Source organism: Panthera onca, chromosome A2, assembly GCF_046562875.1.
Source record: "Panthera onca isolate mPanOnc1 chromosome A2, mPanOnc1 haplotype 2, whole genome shotgun sequence".
NCBI lineage: Eukaryota > Metazoa > Chordata > Mammalia > Carnivora > Felidae > Panthera > Panthera onca.
This window is the reverse complement of record NC_138340.1, coordinates 126391656-126411979: the sequence shown is the minus strand read 5'-3', so window position 1 is coordinate 126411979 and position 20324 is coordinate 126391656. Positions and strand designations below refer to the sequence as shown.

The following is a 20324-nucleotide window of genomic DNA, read 5'->3' as shown; positions in this document are numbered from 1 at the left end:
AACTTTATGAGTTCTTATAATCAGTGGGACCTAACACCTGGAAATTTATAAATCAGCAGGCTCAGAGGGCAATAGGAAACTAAGTCTTCATCCTTAAAGAGATAGCACAATAAACAACCCCACTGAGATATAGCATAGAAACAGTTTGAAAGTACCTTCGGTATACAGAGATTTATTTACTAATCTCAGAGCATGTGCTGGAGGAGCAGGAACTTTTGGGAGACTTCTTCAAGAACAGAAGAGTGGGTACCATTTCCTCCCCTGCACCCTAACCTTGACACACAGACACTTATGGGAATGAGTACAGCATGAATATTCTCACCTAGCTTGCTAACATCATGTCCCACTCCTGTGCTCTTCTGTGGATCTGCCCTCCTCCATCGTGGTCTGGGCAGGAGTTTTTCCAGGATGGCTCCATGTCCCCTCTCACAGTGGACTGGTGCAGATCTTGCTGGCATTGTATTACCCACCCCTGCATTCCTCTGCAGATCTGCCCCCTCCAACACTTCTTTAAGCAAGAGACCATCCAAAGCAGTGCCATAAGCCTAGCAGGGTACAAGCAATCCCAACAAGGGCCAGCACCATCCAAAGTGACTCCTACCCTGGAGAGAGGGAAGATAACCACAGTCACCAGTCAGACTGTAGATTCAGCTGTGGCAATGGGCAGGGGACAGATAACTGGTATGATTCCAGACCCTGCCCTACCAACAAAAGCTTCACAGGAGACTACAGAGGGAAAGCACCCTGCAGTTTGATGCTACCAGCACTCTGGCAAACACCTGCTCTGACCCAACTCAAATCCAAGGCTGCCCCAGATTGGCTCGCTAACAACACAGGGGCCAAATCTTGCCCACAACCAGGCAAATAGAACCATTTAAGATGACTGAACTGAAGGCAAATGTAGCTCATTCACAACATTAGGGCATACACAAAATAAATAGGAGACACCCCTGAAGTGCCAGGTTCTGGTAAACAGGAACACTGAACTACAGGGCACTACAGGACCTCTTCCTCATAAGTACACTACTCTCAAGGGCCGGAGATGTAATTGACTTTCCTAACACAGAGAAACATAGAGTTAGACAAAATGAGGAGACAGAGGAATATGTCCCAAATAAAAGAACAGGAACAAATCACAGCAAGATAGCTAAACGAAATGGAGATAAGTAATATGCCTGATAGAGAATTTAAAGTATTGGTCATAAAAATTCTCATTGGCCTTGAGAACAGAGTGGAGGATCTCATTGAGACGCTCTGCAAAGAACCAATCATAGATGAAGAGCTCAATAACTGATATTAAAAATACCCTAGAGGAAATAAATAGACTAGAGGTAGCAGAATAGATCAGTGACCTGAAGGACAGAGTAATGGAAATTAAGTGAACTGAACAGGAGAGAGAAAAAAGAATGAAAAATGAAAATAGATTAAAGGAACCAGTGACACCATCATGCATAATAACTTTCTCATTGTAGGGATCCCAGAAAAAGAGAGAGAAGGGGGCAGAAATCTTATTTGAAGCAATAGTAGCTGAAAAGTTCATGAATCTGGGGGAGGAAAGAGAAATCCAGATCCAGATGGCAAGGAAAGCCTCCAATAAAACAAACCCAAGGAGGTCCACACTAAGACACATAGTAATTAAAATGGCAAAAAGTAGAGATCAAGAGAAAAATTTAAAAGCAGTAAGAGAAAAGAAAACAGTTACATACAGGGGAACCCTATGAGATGATTTTTTAGCAGAAACTTTGCAGGTGAGAAAGGAAGGGCATGATATATTCAAGGCGTTGAAAGAAAACCTGCAACTGAGAATACCCTAACAAGGTATCATTCAGAATAGATGGAGAGTTTCCCAAACACAAGTTAAAGGAATTCATTGGCACTAAACCAGCCTTCCAAGAAATGTTAAAGGGGACTTTTTGAATGGAAAGACCATAAACAGAAGAAAAGTAATAAGCACAAAAACAGGAAAAATAAGAATATTTGTAAAAATCAGTCAATGGATTCACAAAATAAAAGAACGTAAAGTGTGACACCATATACCTAAAATGTGAGGGGGGGGGAGGGAGAAGAGTAAAAATTTAATGCTTTTAGAATGGGTTCAAACTTAAGTGGCCATCAACTTAATATAGACTGCTATGTGCATAAGATGTTATATATAAACCTATTGGTAACCACAAATCAAAACCTGGAACAGATACGCAAAAAATAAAGAGAAAGGAATCCAGGTATATCATTGAAGAAAGCCAACAAACTGTGAGAGACGAAAGCAAGAGAAGAAAGTAACAGAAGAACTACAAAAACAACCATAAAACAAGTAACAATATGGAAATAAATGCATACTATCAATAGCCAAATATGGAAGCACCCAAGTGTCCACTGATACATGAATGGATTAAGAAGATGTGAGACATATATACATACACATTCACACATACACACACTGGAATATTGCTCAGCCATAAAAAAGAATGAAATCTTGCCATTTGCAACAACATGGAAGAATCTAGAGAATATAATGTTAAGTGAAATCAGAGAAAGACAAATACTATATTATTTCACTCATATGTGGAATTTAAGAAACAAAAGAGACAAACCAAAAATAAGACTTTTAAATATGGAGAATAAGCTGATGGTTACTAGAAAAGAATTGGGAGAGGGGAATGAGTGAAATAGGCAAGGTGTATTAAGAGTACTCTTTACCACAATGAGCCCTGAGTAATACATAGAATTGTTGAATCACCATATTGTGTACCTAAAACTAATATAACAATGTATGTTAAGTATACTGGAATAAAAATTTTTAAAAAGTGAGTAGAAATGTGGAAGGACTTTTAAAGGTCAGCAAGTTTAATAAGCTTATCTTAGATTTAGGAGGGATCCCTTGTAGTTTTTTGAACTAGGGAATGAGAAATTAAAGCTGTGCTTCAAGAAACGTTAACTGGAAATTGAACTGAGATATTTCATTTGATCCCACTGGGACTTGGTGAGTCTGATTATACCAAGTATCATACTTGATATAGTTGTGCAACTTAGAGAACAATTCCTGTTGCAAGGAACTTAGTCTGGTGGAATCAAGAAACTGATTTTTAAAAGTCTGACTCAGTAAAATGTTAATAGCAGAACTGGTCTCAGCTTATATTATCATGAGGTAGCTGTTCTGTGCTGCCAGTGTAGTTCCACCGTAGCAAGAGATGGAGTCTGTCATGATTTTACACCACTAACGTGGGTTCTGTGATTCACACAGGATGCTTTAAAGTCTATCCCCAAATCACAGGAATCCTGTTGTATCATATAAATTTAGATGAATTTTATTTTTTTAAATGCTATTTGAGAAAGAGAAAGAGAAAGAGAGAAAAAGAGAGAGAGAGAGAGAGAATGCACCCAGCATGAGCACAAGAGTGGGGAAGGGGCAGAAAGAGGAAGAGAGAATCCCAAACAGGCTTCATGCTGTCAGCAAGTGCAGAGCCTGATACAGGGCTCAGTCTCACAACCATGAGATCATGACCTGAGCCAGAATCAAGGGTCAGATGCTTAACTGACTGAGCCACCCAGGCACCCCTAGATGAATTTTAAACAGCAGCATCTGTATTTCATTTTTTCTGCATTTGTTCCCCTCTAAATTAGATTTCCATCCATCCTTAGGAAGTCTCATCCCTCTTTTACTGCATTCTTACCACCCCACATCTTCTCCTAATTATGCCCACCTGGTGGCTCCTTCTCTAAAATGCTTGGATTCCTTTTTCCTGCATGTCCCTGACACTTTGCTCTGCAGGTCTTTCTATAACAGGCTTGCCTAATCAAAATTATAGTCAACTTGAAGACACAAAAAATAATTTGGAAAATTTTAAAAAATTGTAAATGATGAAAGGAGTTCAAGCTGAAATAAAAGTAATTAGTAACACACTAGTAAAAGTAAGTATAAAGCCAAATTCAGAATACTCCCATTGTAATATGGTTGAGTATTAATCACATAAGACTAGTATAAAGGTTAAAGGACAAGAGTATTTAAAAGTAATTATAACTACAATAACTTATTAATGAATACACAATATAAAAAGAGGTAAATTGTAACATCAAAAACTCAGAAGTGGGAGGAAAAAAGGATAGAGTTTTTGTATCCAATTGAAATTGTTATCAGCATAGGTGGCTGCATCTATGTTTTATGTAAACCTTATGGTAACCACAAAGCACAAGCCTACAGAAGATTTACAAAAGAGAAGTGAATCAATGCATATCTCCATGGTAAATTATCAATTTACAAAGGAAGGAAGCACGAGAGGGAATAAGAAACAAGGAAAATACAAAACAGCTAGAAAACATTACAATGACATTAATACATCCTTACCTATAAATAATCACACCAAACAAAAGGCATAGACTGGCCTTTTGGATAGATTAAGGAAAGATTAAGGATAGATTAAAAAAACAACATCCAGGGCGCCTGGGTGGCTCAGTCGGTTGAGCGGCCGACTTCGCTCAGGTCATGATCTCGCGGTCTCTGAGTTCGAGCCCCGCGTCGGGCTCTGTGCTGACCGCTCAGAGCCTGGAGCCTGTTTCAGATTCTGTGTCTCCCTCTCTCTGACCCTCGCCTGTTCATGCTGTGTCTCTCCCTGTCTCAAAAATAAATAAAACGTTAAAAAAAAATTTTTTTTTTAAATTAAAAAAAAAAAACACAACAACATCCAGCTATATTATGCCTACAAGAAACTTATTTCAGGTTTACTGTTTATTTTTTTGAGACAGACACAGAGCATGAACGGGGGAGGGGCAGAGACAGAGAGGGAGACACAGAATCCAAAGCAGGCTCCAGACTCCGAGCTGTCATTACAGACCCCAACACGGGGCTCAAACTCATAGACCATGAGATATTACCTGAGCTGAAGTCAGACACTTAACTGACTGAGCCACCCAGGCTCCCCAACTTTAAGAACACACATAGGCTCCAAGTGAAGGGAAGGAAAAAGATATTCCACGTAACTATAAACCAAAAGAGAACAGAGGTAACCAATATCAGACGAAATAGACTTTAAGCCCAAAATGGTAATGAGACAAAGATCATCATATACTGATAAAGGGGTCAATTCAAGAGGATTTAACAGTCATGACTCAACATTGAAGCACCTAAATATATTAGGCAAATACACACATGAATAGAGAAATAGACAACAATACAGTAACAGTAGGGGAATTTCAATATTCCACTTGCAACAATGGATAGATTATCCAGACAGAAAATTAACAAGGAAACACTGGACTTGAACTACACCTTAGAGAGAACTGGCCTAAAAGACATATACAGAACATTCCATCCAACAACAATAGAATACACATTCTTCTCAAGTGCACACAGAACATTCTTCAGGATAGATCATATAATAGATCACAAAACAAATCTTAGCAAAGTTAAGAACACTGATATAATACCAAGTAACTTTTCTAACCAAAATGGTATGAAATTAGAAATTAATAAGAGGAGGAAAACTGGAAAATTCACAAATATGTGGAAATTCAACAACATGCTCCTGAAAAACCAACGGGTCTAAGAAGAAATCAAAGGGAAATTTAAAAAATACCTTTCAAACAAATGACAATGGGAATACAACATAACAAAATTTGCTGGATCCAAAATTTATGGGATCCAGCAAAAGCAGTTCTAGGAAAGATGTTTATAATGATAAATGCTTACATTAATAGAAAAGAAATCTTGAACAACCTAATTTTCCACCTCAAGGCACTAGAAAAACAACAGACTAAGCTCAAAGTTAACAAAAGGAAAGAAATAACAAAGATCAGAGCAGAAATAAATTAGAGACCAAAAAACAGTAGAAAAAAATCCAACAAAACTACGAGCTGGTTTTTTGAAAAGATAAACAAAATTGACAAACTTTTAGCTAGACTAAGAAAAAAGAAGAATCAAATAAAATCAGAAATGAAAGGCACATAATTGATACCACAGAAACACAAAGGATCATAGGAGACTATTATGAACACTTATATAGCAACAGATTGGATAACCTAGAAGAAATGGGTAAATTCCTAGAGACATAGAACCCACAAAGACTGAATAAGCAAGAAATGGAAAATCTGAATATAGAACAATAATTAAGGAGATTGAATAAGTCGTAAAAAAAAATCTAACAAAGCAAAGCCCAGGACCACATCATTTTCCTGGTGAATTCTACCAGACATTTAAAGAAGAATTAATGCCATTCCTTCTCAAACTCTTCTAAAAAATTGAAGAGGGAACATTCCCAAACTCATTTTGCAAGGCTAATAATACTCTGCTACCAAAGGCAGATAAGGATACTTCAAGAACAAAACTATAGGCCAATCTCCCTGATGAGTACAGTTGCAAAAATTCTCAAAAAATATTAGCAAAGAAAATTCAACATAACATTAAAAGGATCACACTTTCATGATCAAGTGGGATGGATGGTTCAACACACACAAATTAGTAAATGTGATATACCAAATTAATAGAATACAAGATAAAAATCATATGATCATCTCAATAGATTCAGAAAAAATATCTAACTTCAACATCCTTCGTGATAAAAAACTAAAAAAATAGGGTATAGAAGGAATGAATCTCAACATTATAAAGGCTGCATATGAGAAGCCCAAAGTCAACATCATACTCCATGAGAAAAGTTTAAAATCTTATCCTGTAAGGAGGCATCTGGGTGGCTCAGTCAGTTAAGCATCTGACTTCAGCTCAGGTCATGATCTTGCCATTCCCAAGTTCAAGCCCCATGTTGGGCTCCGTGCTGACAGCTCAGAGCCTGGAGCCTGCTTTGGATTTTGTGTTTCTCTCTCTCTAACCCTCCCCCACTCATGCTGTGTTCACCCCCCCTCAAAAATAAATAAACATTGGGGCGCCTGGGTGGTTTGGTCGGTTAAGCGTCCGACTTCGGCTCAGGTCATGATCTCACGGCCCGTGAGTTCGAGCCCCGCGTCGGGCTCTGTGCTGACAGAGCAGAGCCTGGAGCCTGTTTCAGATTCTGTGTCTCCCTCTCTCTCTGCCCCTCCCCTGTTCATGCTCTGTCTCTCTCTGTCTCAAAAATAAATAAACATTAAAAAAAATTAAAAAAATAAATAAACATTAAAAAAACTTTTTAAAGCTTATCCTCTAAGATCAGGAACAAGATAAGAATGTCCAGTTTCACCACCCACATTCAACATAGTACTGGAAGTCTAGCCAGAGCAATCAGGCAAGAAAAAGAAAAAAAGCAGCTAACTTGGAAATGAAGAAACAAAACTGTCTTTATTTGTAGATATGATCTTATATACAGAAAATCTTAAAGACTCCACCAAAAAACTATTACAACTAATCAACATATTCAGTCAAGTTGCAAGATACCAGAAATCAGTTGTGTGTCTCTATACACTAACAATGAAATATCTGAAAAAAAGAAAGCAATCCCATTCACAATATCATCAAAAATGACAAAATACTTAGGAATAGATTAACCAAGGAGTTCTATATACCTAAAACAACAAAACTTTCATGAGAGAAATTGAAGAGACACAAATAAATGGAAAAACAGCTCATGTTTATGGATCATAAAAATTTATATTGTTAAAATGTCTGTATTACCCAAAGCCATCTATAGATTCAATGCAATCCCTATCAAAATTCCAGTGTGAAAAGCCCAGGACCCAGAGTATTTTTCCCACACAGAAACAGAAAAAAAATAATCCTAAAATTCACATAGAACAACAAAAGACCCTGAATAGCCAAAGCAATACTGAGGAAGAACAAAAAGCCAGAAGCATCACACTTCCTGATTTCCATCTATACTACAAAGCTATAGTAATCACAACAGTATGGTACTGGCATAAAAATAGACACATGGACCAATAGAACAGAATGGAGAGCCCAGAATACTCAATGGGAAAAGGGTGGTCTCTTCAACAAACAGTGTTGGGAAAACTGGATATCCACATGCAGAAGAATAAAATTGGATGTCTTTCTTTCTTAAACCACTCACAAAAATTAACTCAGAATGGATTAAACACTTAAGCACAAGTCTTGAACCCAAAAAAATTCTAAACAAAAATGTAGGGAAAAAGCTCCTTGACACTGGTCTTGGCACTAATTTTTTTGGATATGACACCAAAAGTAGAAACAAGAGAAAAAATAAGTGGGTCTGCATCCAACTGAAAAGCTCCTGCACAACAAGAGACAACAAAATGAAACAGCAACCTATGGAATGGGAGAAAATCTCTGCACATCATGTATCTGATAAGGGGATAATGTCCAAAATACACAAGGAGCTCACACAACTCAGTGGCAAAAAATACAATCTGATTTTAAAATGAACAAAAGAATTGAACCTTTTCTTCCAAAGAAGACATGCAAATTGACAACATGTAAATGAAAAGGCATTCAACATCACTAATCATCAGGGAAATGCAAATCAAAACCACAATGAGATACCACCACCTACCTGTTCGAATGACTGTTATCAGAAAGACAAGAGGTAACAAGTTGGCAAGGATATGGAGAAAAGGGACTTGTACAATGTTGGTGAGAACATAAATCAGTTCAGCAACTACTGAAGCATTTTTCATAATAGCCAAGATATGCAAATAACCTAAGTGTCTTTCAAAAGATGAATGAATAAAGATGTGATACACACACACACACACACACACACACGCACTGGAATACTATTCAGCTAGGAGGAAGAAGAAAATCCTGTCATTTGCAACAACATGGATGAGCCCTGAGGGCATTATGCCAAGTGAAATAAATCAGAGAAAGAAAATATTCTATGATTATCACTTATATGTAGAATCTAAAAAAGCTAAACTCATGGAAACAGAATAGAACGATGGTTACCAGGAATGGGGGTGGGGAGATATTAAAGGATACAAACTTCCAGTTAGTTCTGAAAGGTCTAAAGTACAGCATGGTGACTATAGTAAACAATACTGTATACTTGAAAGGTGCTGAGAGAACAGACCTTAAATGTTCTCACCACAAAAAAGAAATGGTAATTATGTAAGGTGATTGAGGTGTTAAGAATCTTACTGTGGTAATTATTTCATAATATATAAATGTATTAAGTCATCAATCACACTGTATACCCCAATATTATATGTGAATCATACCTCAGTAAATCTGGGGAAAAGAAGACAACCAGCTTCACTAGTTTGTGTGTGTGAGTGTGTGTGTTGTAGCCCTGAGATATTTTATGCGTATCTATCAAATGTGATACCAAATATGTAAAAACACTTTGCCTTATTTTTTAGCACAAATGGTAAATTAATACACATACTTTTCTGTATTTTGATTTTTCCACTTTATATATCAGATTATTATAAGACATGAACTCTTCAAATAAAGTTTTGGGGGTTTGTTCTTTTAAAAAAATAGGTGGAATTTCAGTGGGTGATAACTTCAAGAGATTGTGGAATGCTGGACAGTTTTTCCAATATGGGGATGAGGTAAACCTGAAAAAATCACAAACACCATTTATATCAAAGTTCTTAACAGCAGCAAGTATGTGGTTATCTCAGGTGTAAATATCTCAAATTTAGATAAAACAGATGTTTGTTTCTCTTTCCCTTTAAAAATAAACTCTATCAGGGGCACCTGGGTAGTTCAGTTGGTTAAGCGGTCTGACTTTGGCTCAGGTCATGATCTCATGGTCCGTGAGTTTGAGCTCCACCATCGGGCTCAGTGCTGACAACTCAGAGCCTGGAGCCTGCTTCAGATTCTGTCTCCTTCTCTCTCTGCCCCTCCCCTGCTCACCCTCTATCTCTCTCTGTCTCTGTTTCATAAATAAATAAACATTAAAAAAAAATAACCACTATCATATTTACTATGCTTCTTTGTTAATTACTTTATTATCTCCCAGGAAATTAAGTATCTTGGATCTTACAGGTAAATGGGTCTTCCTGGATTTGGGAAGACCTAATTCTCTCTCTAGTGAGTTATTTGAGCAGTAGTGGGAGTGGAGTGAAATTTGAGTGCCACTCCACAGCTGTCCACTTGAGGGAGGACGAGCTCTTTTCCCTTCTCTCTGGCTCTTCCTTTCCTTATTTTATTTTAGGCTGGAGACCCCCTAGATGATTAATCTTGCTGGTTAACCCTTAAATTTAAGCCCAGACCTACACTCTAACTTTAAGCAAGCATAATTCTCCTAGGAAATATTTGTATATCCCTTTAAAGAGCTCAAGAGAAGTAGTTACTAAAGTCTCCTGCAGGCCTATTCCAAAATTGGGTGCCCTCTTCTGTCCAATCTAAATCTCTAATAAGTTTTCATAAAAGTTCCTTGAGTTGGGCTAAAAGCCAATATTCATACTGTGTATAAATATATGAAGTATATTGTATGCTAAAGTATATTAAATACTATTTACAGTCTTGAGGGATATCTTCAGTAGTATTGCAATATGTCTATTTAAAACAAGCAACACCTATGTGAGATAAGAGCAATTTGAAATTCAGATGCTATTTTACCTTACCACTGCTTCCTAACACAATTACCTAAGACACTTCCTAGAAAAACCAGCGTTGGGGTGCCTGGGTGGCTCAGTCGGTTAAGCGTCCGACTTCAGCTCAGGTCACGATCTCACGGTCCGTGAGTTCAAGCCCCACGTCGGGCTCTGGGCTGATGGCTCAGAACCTGGAGCCTGCTTCCGATTCTGTGTCTCTCTCTCTCTCTGCCCCTCCCCTGTTCATACTCTGTCTTTCTCTGTCTCAAAAATAAATAAACGTTAAAAAAAAAATTAAAAAAAAAGAAAAACCAGTGTTTTCCTTTTAGAGAAATGAGAGAGAAGATACCAGATCCTCCAGTCAAAGAGATTTCTCAGCTCAACAGCTAACAGTGGCCCACAAACTGAGGTCCCCATTGTTTCTGGATCACAGACAAGGCTAGGGAATTCACGATTTCTGACCCCAAGCCCCACCTTGATGTACCACACCTCTGTGGCATCTTTAGATCTTCTGTCCCAGACCCCAGATACCCAGTAACAGTGCACCCTTCAAGCTCTTTAAGCTTCTGGACTGTCTTCAAATGAAACCGTGGAAAGCAGACAAAGGACTTCACCTCCCTAACTCCATACCCCCAGGTAAACAGGGTCCTGAAAACTGGGATTCTGGAGGGTCTGTGGGAAGGCAACTGAGGCATTTAGGGGTTACATAAGTGACTAGACTTGTCAGGGACAAGCCTAGGCTTTGAGAACATGAGCATACTGTATGTTGAGGATGGGAATTAGAGCCCTTGCCTCCAGGGTCTGTCTGGAAGCTGCCTGCAAAGGCTCTCAGGTCTGATCCCATAAATTCACTGGGTCTAGCTGGCCTCATCACCGAAACTACTCAGTCCAACTGCTGCTTGCATGTAGGCCCATGAGACTCCTTAGTGTGATAAACATGAAAAGATTGGACTTCTAAAAGATTCTCTGGTAATTTAAACTTGGATAAATAAGTGGTGAACCATGATGTTCAGAAAAATTCAGAAGGAAAACTAAACAAATTCCTAGAGCTCCAGTTGTTTACCAGTTCTACAAATAGTGGGCATTTACTCGACATCAGTCTTTGAAACCTGGTCTTGGGTTTGGTAATTAAAGTAATGAAGAGACCCCCTTGGCATCAGCAAGCCAATGGCTCAGACACTTAATCCGGCAGTCACAGTAATAATGCTTCCGACGCCTGTCAACTTTGATCCTTCACTTGTTCAGTAACTGTTGATCTCCGACATAGATTCCGGGACTATTCATAGTTACTGTCCCCACCGAAGGAATCTCTTAGCTACTCATTAAAAGCCACACTAAAATTCTAATAAACTGCCACATTCCTTCTTGATCCTTTAGTCACCCCCCCCACCCCCATCGCTAGCTTTAGTATTATTTATAGTAGGCTCAGCTGTGTTTCTAGGCACTTAAAGACCCTCCTTCATTGCTATTTCTTAAGGTGGGAGTCTCAGGGCACCTTCATGGATCCTGCTGGGCTCAGTGCTCTATCATCAGACTCTCTGGACTACAGCTTAGGAGCCTGCTTGCCAGAAAGCTCCTGGGTGCTTCTTCCATGCAATGGAGTGGGAGGCCCACTGACCCGGAAAGAATTTCCCCTTGCTTGATAGCTGGTTCAGACATAACACTTTAGAGAAGAAGGTAAGGTGACGGCGTGGGAAAAGTATACAAGGTGCCCCCCAGCTCCCAGCAAATCTGTGCTTGTGGCTGGCCTCATCCTGGCATTTCCTTGCTTCCTGGCCTTGGGCTTTTCAAGTCAGTGAATGGAGCAGGGGTTATGTGGAGGGGGGTGGGGGGATGGTTAGCCAGGATTCATTAGCTATTTTTAAAGCAAAGAATAGGGATAGTGTCCTGTTGGCCCTTCTTTCCAGAGAAAGCCATCTCTGGAATCTCTGTTTAAAAATGCTACCTCAGCACATCTCAGAACCCAGAAGAAAGAAACTATCAGAGGAAACACAGTGGGCCTGGGCCCAGTAGCCTGACACCTTCCTCCAGCTGCCAAGTCAGGCTCTGTCCAAGGCTACTGGTTGTGATGCTATCACACAATGCCGGCCAGTTGCACTCCCTCATCACAGTAAAACCGGAGTCCTTTCTGCTCTCTGCCCTCCACAATAATCACTTAATTAAATAATTCATCATAATGGAAGTCAGCAGGGTGCCTGGGCAAGTCCATATTCCAACACAGACTATTAACTGGAACCCAGCTTGCTCAGCAGACACTTTTTTTTTTTAAGTTTATTTTGAGAGAGGGAGAGAGACAGAATATGAGCAGGGGAGGGGTAGAGAGAGAGAGGGAGAGAATCCCAAGCAGGCTCCATGCTGTCAGTGTAGAGCCCGACTGGGGGCATAAACTCACAAACCATGAGATCACGACCTGAGCCAAAATCAAGAGTCGGCTGCTTAACGGACTCAGCCACGTGCCCCAGCAGACACTATTATTAAGCATCCCCACAACCCAAAGCAGCAAGTGAAGCCTCCTGCCTCGTGTGATTTGACCCCACACTCAGGAAAACACAAGCAGATGGGAAAGGTCTGAGGCTGTATCGCTGTCTCGCTTCTCCCTCCTTCCCCAGCCATAGGCAACCACTGTCACACAAGGACAGGTCTCTCCAGAGACGAAGTAGCACGCACTTTTTTTTCTGCTGCTCTCTTTTACAGGCCTTTGAACTTCACTGCTCCCATGGGCCTGAATTGTCCATGTTACCAAACCCTAGCTGGCCACCCAGATGCTCAGATAAAAGGGGAGGAGCTGGAGACACCCTTGGAGGCAACAGCCAGAGGCCCCAGGGTCCCCCCAGACCACACCTCCCTGCTGCCTTCATATCTTGTCCTTGCTGTTTGGGGCTGTGATGGCTGAGGGACCCGGCCACCCCTGACTCTCTCCCACCTGTTTTCCTCGGTCTGTGTGCTGCTGGGGCAAGACCAACGCTGAGTCACTCTCGGCTACTCGGCCTCCCAAGAGGTTTCTGGAAAGCAGGATGTCACAGCAGAAGCTCCTTGGCCTGTCCCTTTTGCATTACTTCAACTTGCCTTTGTCAAGGCCACTTGTTTTCTTTCCATAGTCTTCCTTGTCTGCTTCACATGTCCCAGGCCAACTGCAGTCCTTAATCACCATGAAACCAGAGTCCCTTGTCTCTTACCTACTCTGTGCCTCAGTTTCTTCATCTGTAAAAGAACACACAAACAATAGTACCAACTTCACTGGACTCTTCTGAGGAATAAAAGCAGTTAAAAGTGTAAGGTGCTTAGGACAGGAAGGAGCCAATAAGCAAGGGCAAGGATTATTTAAGATAAGTGAGCAGTGTGGAAGCCATTAATTCCTTTCCTTTGAAAGCAAACCCTGTGACAGTCACCTGTGATGAGCACTTACCTCCCATCGCACAATGGTGGCGACATATGCCAGGCTGGGTTCTCCCTCACCCGAGTGGGACGGTGTCTGTGTGGGAGCAGGGGAGGAGAACTCCAACAGTTAGATCCAAAGAAACACAAAGAAAACCACCTCCCTCTGGCTTTGAAAGAATGCAGCCCTCTCTTGAGGGCCACGCCCTTTTTGCTTCCCTTGACATCTTCCAAGCAGTAGTGAGGGAGTCATAGCTTGGGCCCAATTATTTGTAGCACAGGAGGGTTTCTGGCTAGCCTCCTAGTCAGTCCCACTAAGTCTGCTGACAGTAAAGGACAAGGCTGGTGGGGCAGAACTGAGAGAGACAGCCCTACTGACTGGCTCCTGCACAGAGAGAGGATGAGAGCTCTCGGATAACAGGACCTCTGTGGGACAGTTGTCAGGAGAGGAAGGTTCCATTGGGGCAGGAGAGGAGGGGCTCTGGTCGCCTGCAGTGCTCCTGTGAGCGAGGCCCAGGGAGGATGCCAGGGCTTCTGCTTGGTGCCTGGGGCTTTCCGGTTCCCTAGTGCTTAATCCTCTTAAAAATCCTCTTGGCTTTTCCAACAAAGTGGCTTCGCAGTGGGGTCCCTTCTCCAACAATCCTGGTGGGAGAAGATAGAAAAGAATGGGGAGGGAAGGAAGAATCTGATGGAAATGTTACATTTGCGCACAGAGCTGGAGATGGGGTGGAAGGAAACTCTGGAGAAGGGTAGGGCTTAGTAACAATCCCCGGGGCAGTGGGGGACAGATACATTCCATCCAATGGACTCTCATTCAGCAACAACAAGAAATGAGCTGTCAGGCCATGAGGAGACAGAGAGGAAATTTAAACACGGGTTGCTAAGAGAAGAAACCAACCCGATAAGGCTACAGACTGTATGACTCCAACTATATGGTGTCTGGAAAAGGCAAAACTATGGAGACAGTAGAAAGACCAGTGGTTGCCAGGGGGAGGGGATGAACAGGCAGAGCACAGAGGAGTTTTGGATTGAAGTAGATAGATGTCTTTATACATTTGTCAAAACCCATGGAATGTACAAAGAGTGAACCCTAATGTAAACTCTGGACCTCGGTTAATTAATAATGTACAATACTGTTTCGTCAGTGGTAACAAATATACCACAGTGATGTTAACAACTTGGGAAACTCTTCAGGGGGAGTACGGGAACTCTTGTGTTTTCTGCTCTGGTTTCCTACAAACCTAAAACTACCTTTAAAAATAAAATCTATTAGGGCACCCGGGTAGCTCAGTTGGTTAAGCATCTGACTCGTGATTTCAGCTCAGGTCATGATCTCACTGTTCATGGGTTCGAGCCCTATATCGGACTCTGTGCTTATGGTGTAGAGCCTTCTTGGGATTCTATCTTCCTCTCAGCCCCTCCCCTGCTTGCTCTCTCTCTCGCTCTCTCAAAATAAATAAACATTAAAAAAATTAAAAATAAAATAAAAATAAAATCTATTGAAGACAGCAAAAACGAGAAGAAAGAAAACAAAGCAAAGCAAAACCCAAGCCCAAACCATCCCCCAAAGCAAAAACCAGGAGGGCTGGGTCTCGAACTAGAAGAGCTGCCTCAGCACACAGCTTCCTGAGCAATGGCTTGGACCTTAGGAGCTAAAGCTGAGGCCACTCTGCATATGAGGTGTGGCTGCTGAGTCTGCCTCCAGCTCAAACAGAATGGCCTTCATCAGGGCCATTTAACTGGCTTTCTTTTCCCTTCCTCTCACTTAAGAAGCCTTTATTTCCATAGTTTTGGTGCAAAAGTCAGCCTGGCTAAAAGGATTGGGGCAGCTGGCTGGCAAATGCTGGTGGAGGTTTGCACTCTAGATGAGGCACCAAAAAAGGTTTGCTCAGCTGGGAAGCTGAGCTCACCCTTTCCTCCCTGCCGTGTTGTTTCCTTCTAACTAGAGCTCTTTGGGTCAAGGCTCAGCCATCACAGACTCCGTGCCTCCAGTGGTCCAGTCTGAGTCCAAGGGAGAGGCACTACTCACCCTCCTACTGGAGAGACAGTCCCTCGGAGCGGGCATGGCTGATGCCCAGGGATGCTCAGAGCCCCAAGGAAGGCCTTTCTTCCTGCACCCATGATCAGTGATGCTCCTTGGAGTTGGGCAGTCCCAAAGATGGTTTCTGGTGGAAAATCGGCCTCTTTCACTGCATCCAGCCCCAGACTCGAGTCACAGGGATCACACTGTGTGGTGACAACAGTTTCTGGGTGCTGGTCTGCATCAGGTTTTCAGTGCGGAAGAAGAATAAACCCTCAGCTCCCATGGTGACCTGGAATAACCTAGGTGATCCAGGCTCATGACTCACACATTCACTATCAACCGTGCTACTTACACAGCACTGCTGTTGGCAAGTGTAGAGTTGATATGTGGGCCTGGACTTTGGGCTGGGTTTGGATTCCATCTATTTACTTACCGGTTGTGTAAGCTGCAGGAGGTTAAGCTCTCTAAGCCTTCGTTCCTTTGGCTGTGAAGTGGGTGTTATAATCCTGGTCTCACGGGAGACCTCAGGGAGAACCATGCCATCTAAGGAGAGGGACCCTGGTGGCGGTTAACATGTGCTTGCCCCCCTGCCCGACTGCCCCCCAAAATAGACCCTCCCTCAATACTCCCAGGCTGAGCTTCCTGCGGACCCAGAATCAACAGATATTCCTCAGAAGCACTATCAGGCAGCTCTGGGCTAGGGATCGGATTGAAAAGTGACGAGGGCGGGGAGGGAGGAAATGATATCACCCTGACAGAATTCTTGTCCAGCACAGGAACCTCTGCCGAGCGTCCAGAGGCACAAGTGGGGCTCAGTGTACAGGACAGTCTAGCCAAGGGTTCAGAAGACAAAGAACAGGCTGGGAGGGAGAAGGTCACAGAATGAATTTTATGGTGATCTCAGGGGGTCGACAGGGATGCGAGAGGCATCGCTGCAACGTGGGGTGTAAAGGAGCAGGCTCCCCGGACGACGGCGTCACAGAGGCACGGGAGTGGGCACAAAACACCCGGGCCAGGGAGCACCCGGCCCCTTCCCCCAGGACTCTCACTGCAACCAGGCATGTTCATCTCTGTTTATTTTTTTCAGAACAAAACTAAAAATCACCACTCAAAATATTTGAGGAGAGTGCTCAGCTCAATCACAGTTAAAAGCTTTATGTAATTTGCAGCCAGAGCATCATGGACTGGTGGTCAGAAAGGAGAACTTCTGGCATTGCTCAGACAGGGCCTGGCAGCCTGAGACGGCCCTCTCTTGCCCTGTCAGCCCCACTACTGTCCTCTGTATGCTGCCACCCAGGGCGGCAGCCGGCCAGCCCGAGTCTGCTGAGGTGGATGGCATCCACACGTTAGAAGCCATCTTAGTTCCCCACTGTGCTTCCGATTTGACCATCCGGTACCTCCCTCCCCCATTAGGGGTCCAAAAATGTCCACAAAGAAGGCAGGCAGGTCGAGGCCCAGGTGCTAGTGTTGTCAGGATGAAGACTGAGACAAAGTTCTGAGTCCTCGTCTTCACCTGGAAGGGCGAACTCCCTGCCCGGGGCCTTCCGGGTCAGAGGTGAAAAAAGAGATTTGGTGCCATCATCGCTCGTGTTTAATGTTGGCTTCGCTTCGCTCCAAAGTGACCCCGTTGCCACTCCGAGGGCATTCCTTCTTGTTCCAATCCTTTTCAGTGTAAAATTCGGCTAGCACGGGGCAGTGCTCAGAAGCCACTCCTCCCCAGGACCAGTTATCTGGAATCCAAGGGTTCGTGAGGCCTTCTCTCACTACAGCCCAGTGACCTGGAGAGACAGAGGGAAAAGAGACGCAGAGATGAGGCCTGGGGCTGGGTGGGGTCCTGGCTGGCAAGAAGAGGCCTCTGTTCAATGTCTGTAAAGTCAGGATTCCCTGGCGATACTCCTCAGATATCCAGCTTGCCTGTGCAAACAAAATGTTCCAGCCAATTTGGTTTCCTGGAAAAGTGAGGGCTTACCATGTAGGCACTGAACACCCCCCTGCCCCCCGAGTCTAGGCCTCCCGCCCATTCACGTATCAGCCTATGGTTGACCTCCTCCTCACTATACAGCTTTTCTAATCTGAGCAGCAAGAGTAAATATATTTGACATAAGGTCAAATGTCTCTCAAAGATGTCCAAAGTGAAAGTTTTATTTCACAAAGCAAAGGCAGTAAGTGGGGGAGGTAAAGGAGTTCTACAGGAAAGAGTAAAAAGGAAAAAGTTCTTACAGAGGCTTATGAGCAAGTAAAAGTATTTTAAAATAATGCTTTAGGGGGTGCCTGGGTGACTCAGTCAGTTAAGCGTCCGACTTTGGTTCAGGTCATGATCTCGTGGTTCATGAGTTCAAGCCCCGCATCAGGCTCTGTGCAGACAGCTCAGAGCCTGGAGCCTGCTTCAGATTTTGTGTTTCTCTCTCTGCCCCTCCCCTGCTTGCCCTTGTCTCTTTCTCTCAAAAATAAATAAATATTAAAAAAAATTTAAAAAAAAAAACTCTAATGCTTTAGAAACATATAAAGCACAAGTATATTTGAAAAACAGTGAGGGGCGCCTGGGTGGCTCAGCAGGTTAAGCATCCAACTTCGGTTCAGGTCATGATCTCAGGGCAGTTCGTGAGTTTGAGCTGTGCTGACAGCTCGAGCCTGGAGCTTCCTTTGGATTCTGTGTCTTCCTCTCTCTTCCCCTCCTCCGCTCGTGCCCTGTCTCTCTCTCTCTCTCAAACATTACAAAAAAACTAAAAAAACAAAAACACAAACAGTAACAGAATAGTTACAGAAGGGAGCGTAGTGAGGGAGCACGGCCAGAGACCTCCAGTGAGAAGCGAGGTCACGTTAGTGGAAACGCGAACAGGTCTGGGCTGAGCCACGGCCTGCCCACGTGACAGTTCCATGATGGTGGCCACTCTTCCCTGTACCTTCGTCTCTAGCTTCGCAGCAAGGGGACGGATGAAATGATTCCTACCTTCCTTCTGGCCCTGTGTTCTCAACCGTCCAGCTCTCCTGATGAGAGCCGCTCTCTGCAGGCACCTCCTGGCAGCTGGGCAGGCTGTGGCCGCTCTCCGGCCCACCGCGCATTTTCTGCAAGCTGCATCTCGCCTAGTGTGATGACGGTCACTCCCCCCGAGACCCGCTTCCCTCGTCCTTCAGATCCTCCCCGACACAGTCCAACAGGCAACTGGCACCCAGACAGAGGTAGAAGCTGGTGACACAGTCCGGACTGGCGAGAAGATCTCAGCCCTGGCTGCCCGTTAGGCTTCTACAGAGGTGACCCCAGAATTGCACTTTCACCAATGTGGAATGTCTCCCTGAAGTATAATATGTGTAACACGTTGGGACTGAGTGAAACAACCAGGCAGGATTGAGGACTACTGTTCTCGCCATTCATCAAAAAACCTTACCGTCACTGTCACTGTCGTATTTCCGACCGATTGCTTCCTGACCCAAAGTCTGCTCAGCAGACTCGGTCGGGGGCTCCGTTGCGGCGCTCAGATTCCCCACCGCACCCTGATCCTCATACAGTCTGTGAGAAGCATGTCCCCTGTCCTACCGTGACGCTCTGAGACATGTCTGCTCATCCTCAGTGGCTGTCCCTCGCCCAGACAGTGCGGCAGGAAGCCTCGGGCCACAGCACGGTGCCTGAATGTTATGATGCTTAAGGAGTGTCTGCTAAATGACTGAGTGTCCTTAAATTAAAGTGAGCTATCAGCTCATCTCTGAATCGGTACCCTGCTGGCCTAGAACCAGGTTTGCCTAAGACACAGTCAGTTTGCCACTCCTGAAGACCAGTGAATGCCTCTTCATTATTTTTCACAGCCCCTCTTAGCCCTTAAAAGTGGCTCTGTTTGAATGATAATTATACAGGCACCTAAACGATACATAATCCTGTCAATGCCCACGGAGGCGGTGAGAACTCCTGACCAGAGTTATCAAGCCAAAAGACCTGGAACTATCAGTTCAGATGGGTCTCTCTTACACCATTTCTGAACAGGAAAAAGACCGAGTGACTTCTGCTTTACCTGTGAAAACCTTCTTTAAGCTTTTACTGATCCAGATGTTGTCCAAAGACTTTGAGCCTTGGGGGTTCTTGGTGCTGATGTTGGTGAAGGTGTGTGCAGGGACCAGGTGGTAGAATTTTTCTTTCCTTAAGATATCATAGTCACTGCTGTCAGGTCCCTGGCCGAAATCTCCTAAAACAATCATGTCTTTTTCTCCTGGAGGTAGAACAAAGAAAATCAGGTATTTAAGAGGTTGTGGGAGGTAAACCCAATATTCACTATAACCCACTAAGTGGGATCCTGATTCTCTGATTGGACTCCCCAGGGTTAGGAATGCATATGCTTCTCATTCTTCCAATTTTTCCCAATACCGTGTACAACAAACATAAAACCAAAATATACGCAAAAGTTTAAGAGTAGGTTTGTAACCCATTTGGAAAAGGAAAGATATGTGAACCAGAGAGCGCCTCTGTTCCAGCTCAGGTGTTCCAAATCTCATGGCA

At 43.2% G+C, this 20324-nt stretch overlaps 1 protein-coding gene across 7 annotated transcripts in view; it reads right to left on the bottom strand.

Moving 5' to 3' along the window:
* Nucleotides 1–20324, bottom strand: part of EEPD1 (endonuclease/exonuclease/phosphatase family domain containing 1) — a 240787-nt gene that overhangs the window by 20467 nt on the left and 199996 nt on the right. For 4 of the 7 annotated variants that reach the window (XM_078440574.2, XM_078440579.2, XM_078440577.2 and 1 more), the window contains 2 exons: nucleotides 19843–20037; nucleotides 7490–17616 (listed from right to left, as the gene is read on the bottom strand). In XM_078440574.2, coding sequence (XP_078296700.1) covers nucleotides 17417–17616; nucleotides 19843–20037 — 395 coding nt within the window. In that variant the 3' untranslated portion in view covers nucleotides 7490–17416. Of the gene's footprint in view, nucleotides 1–7489; nucleotides 17617–19842; nucleotides 20038–20324 lie in introns of those variants that run through there. The other 3 variants (XR_014137312.1, XR_013553043.2, XR_014137313.1) reach the window with 3 other exon arrangements.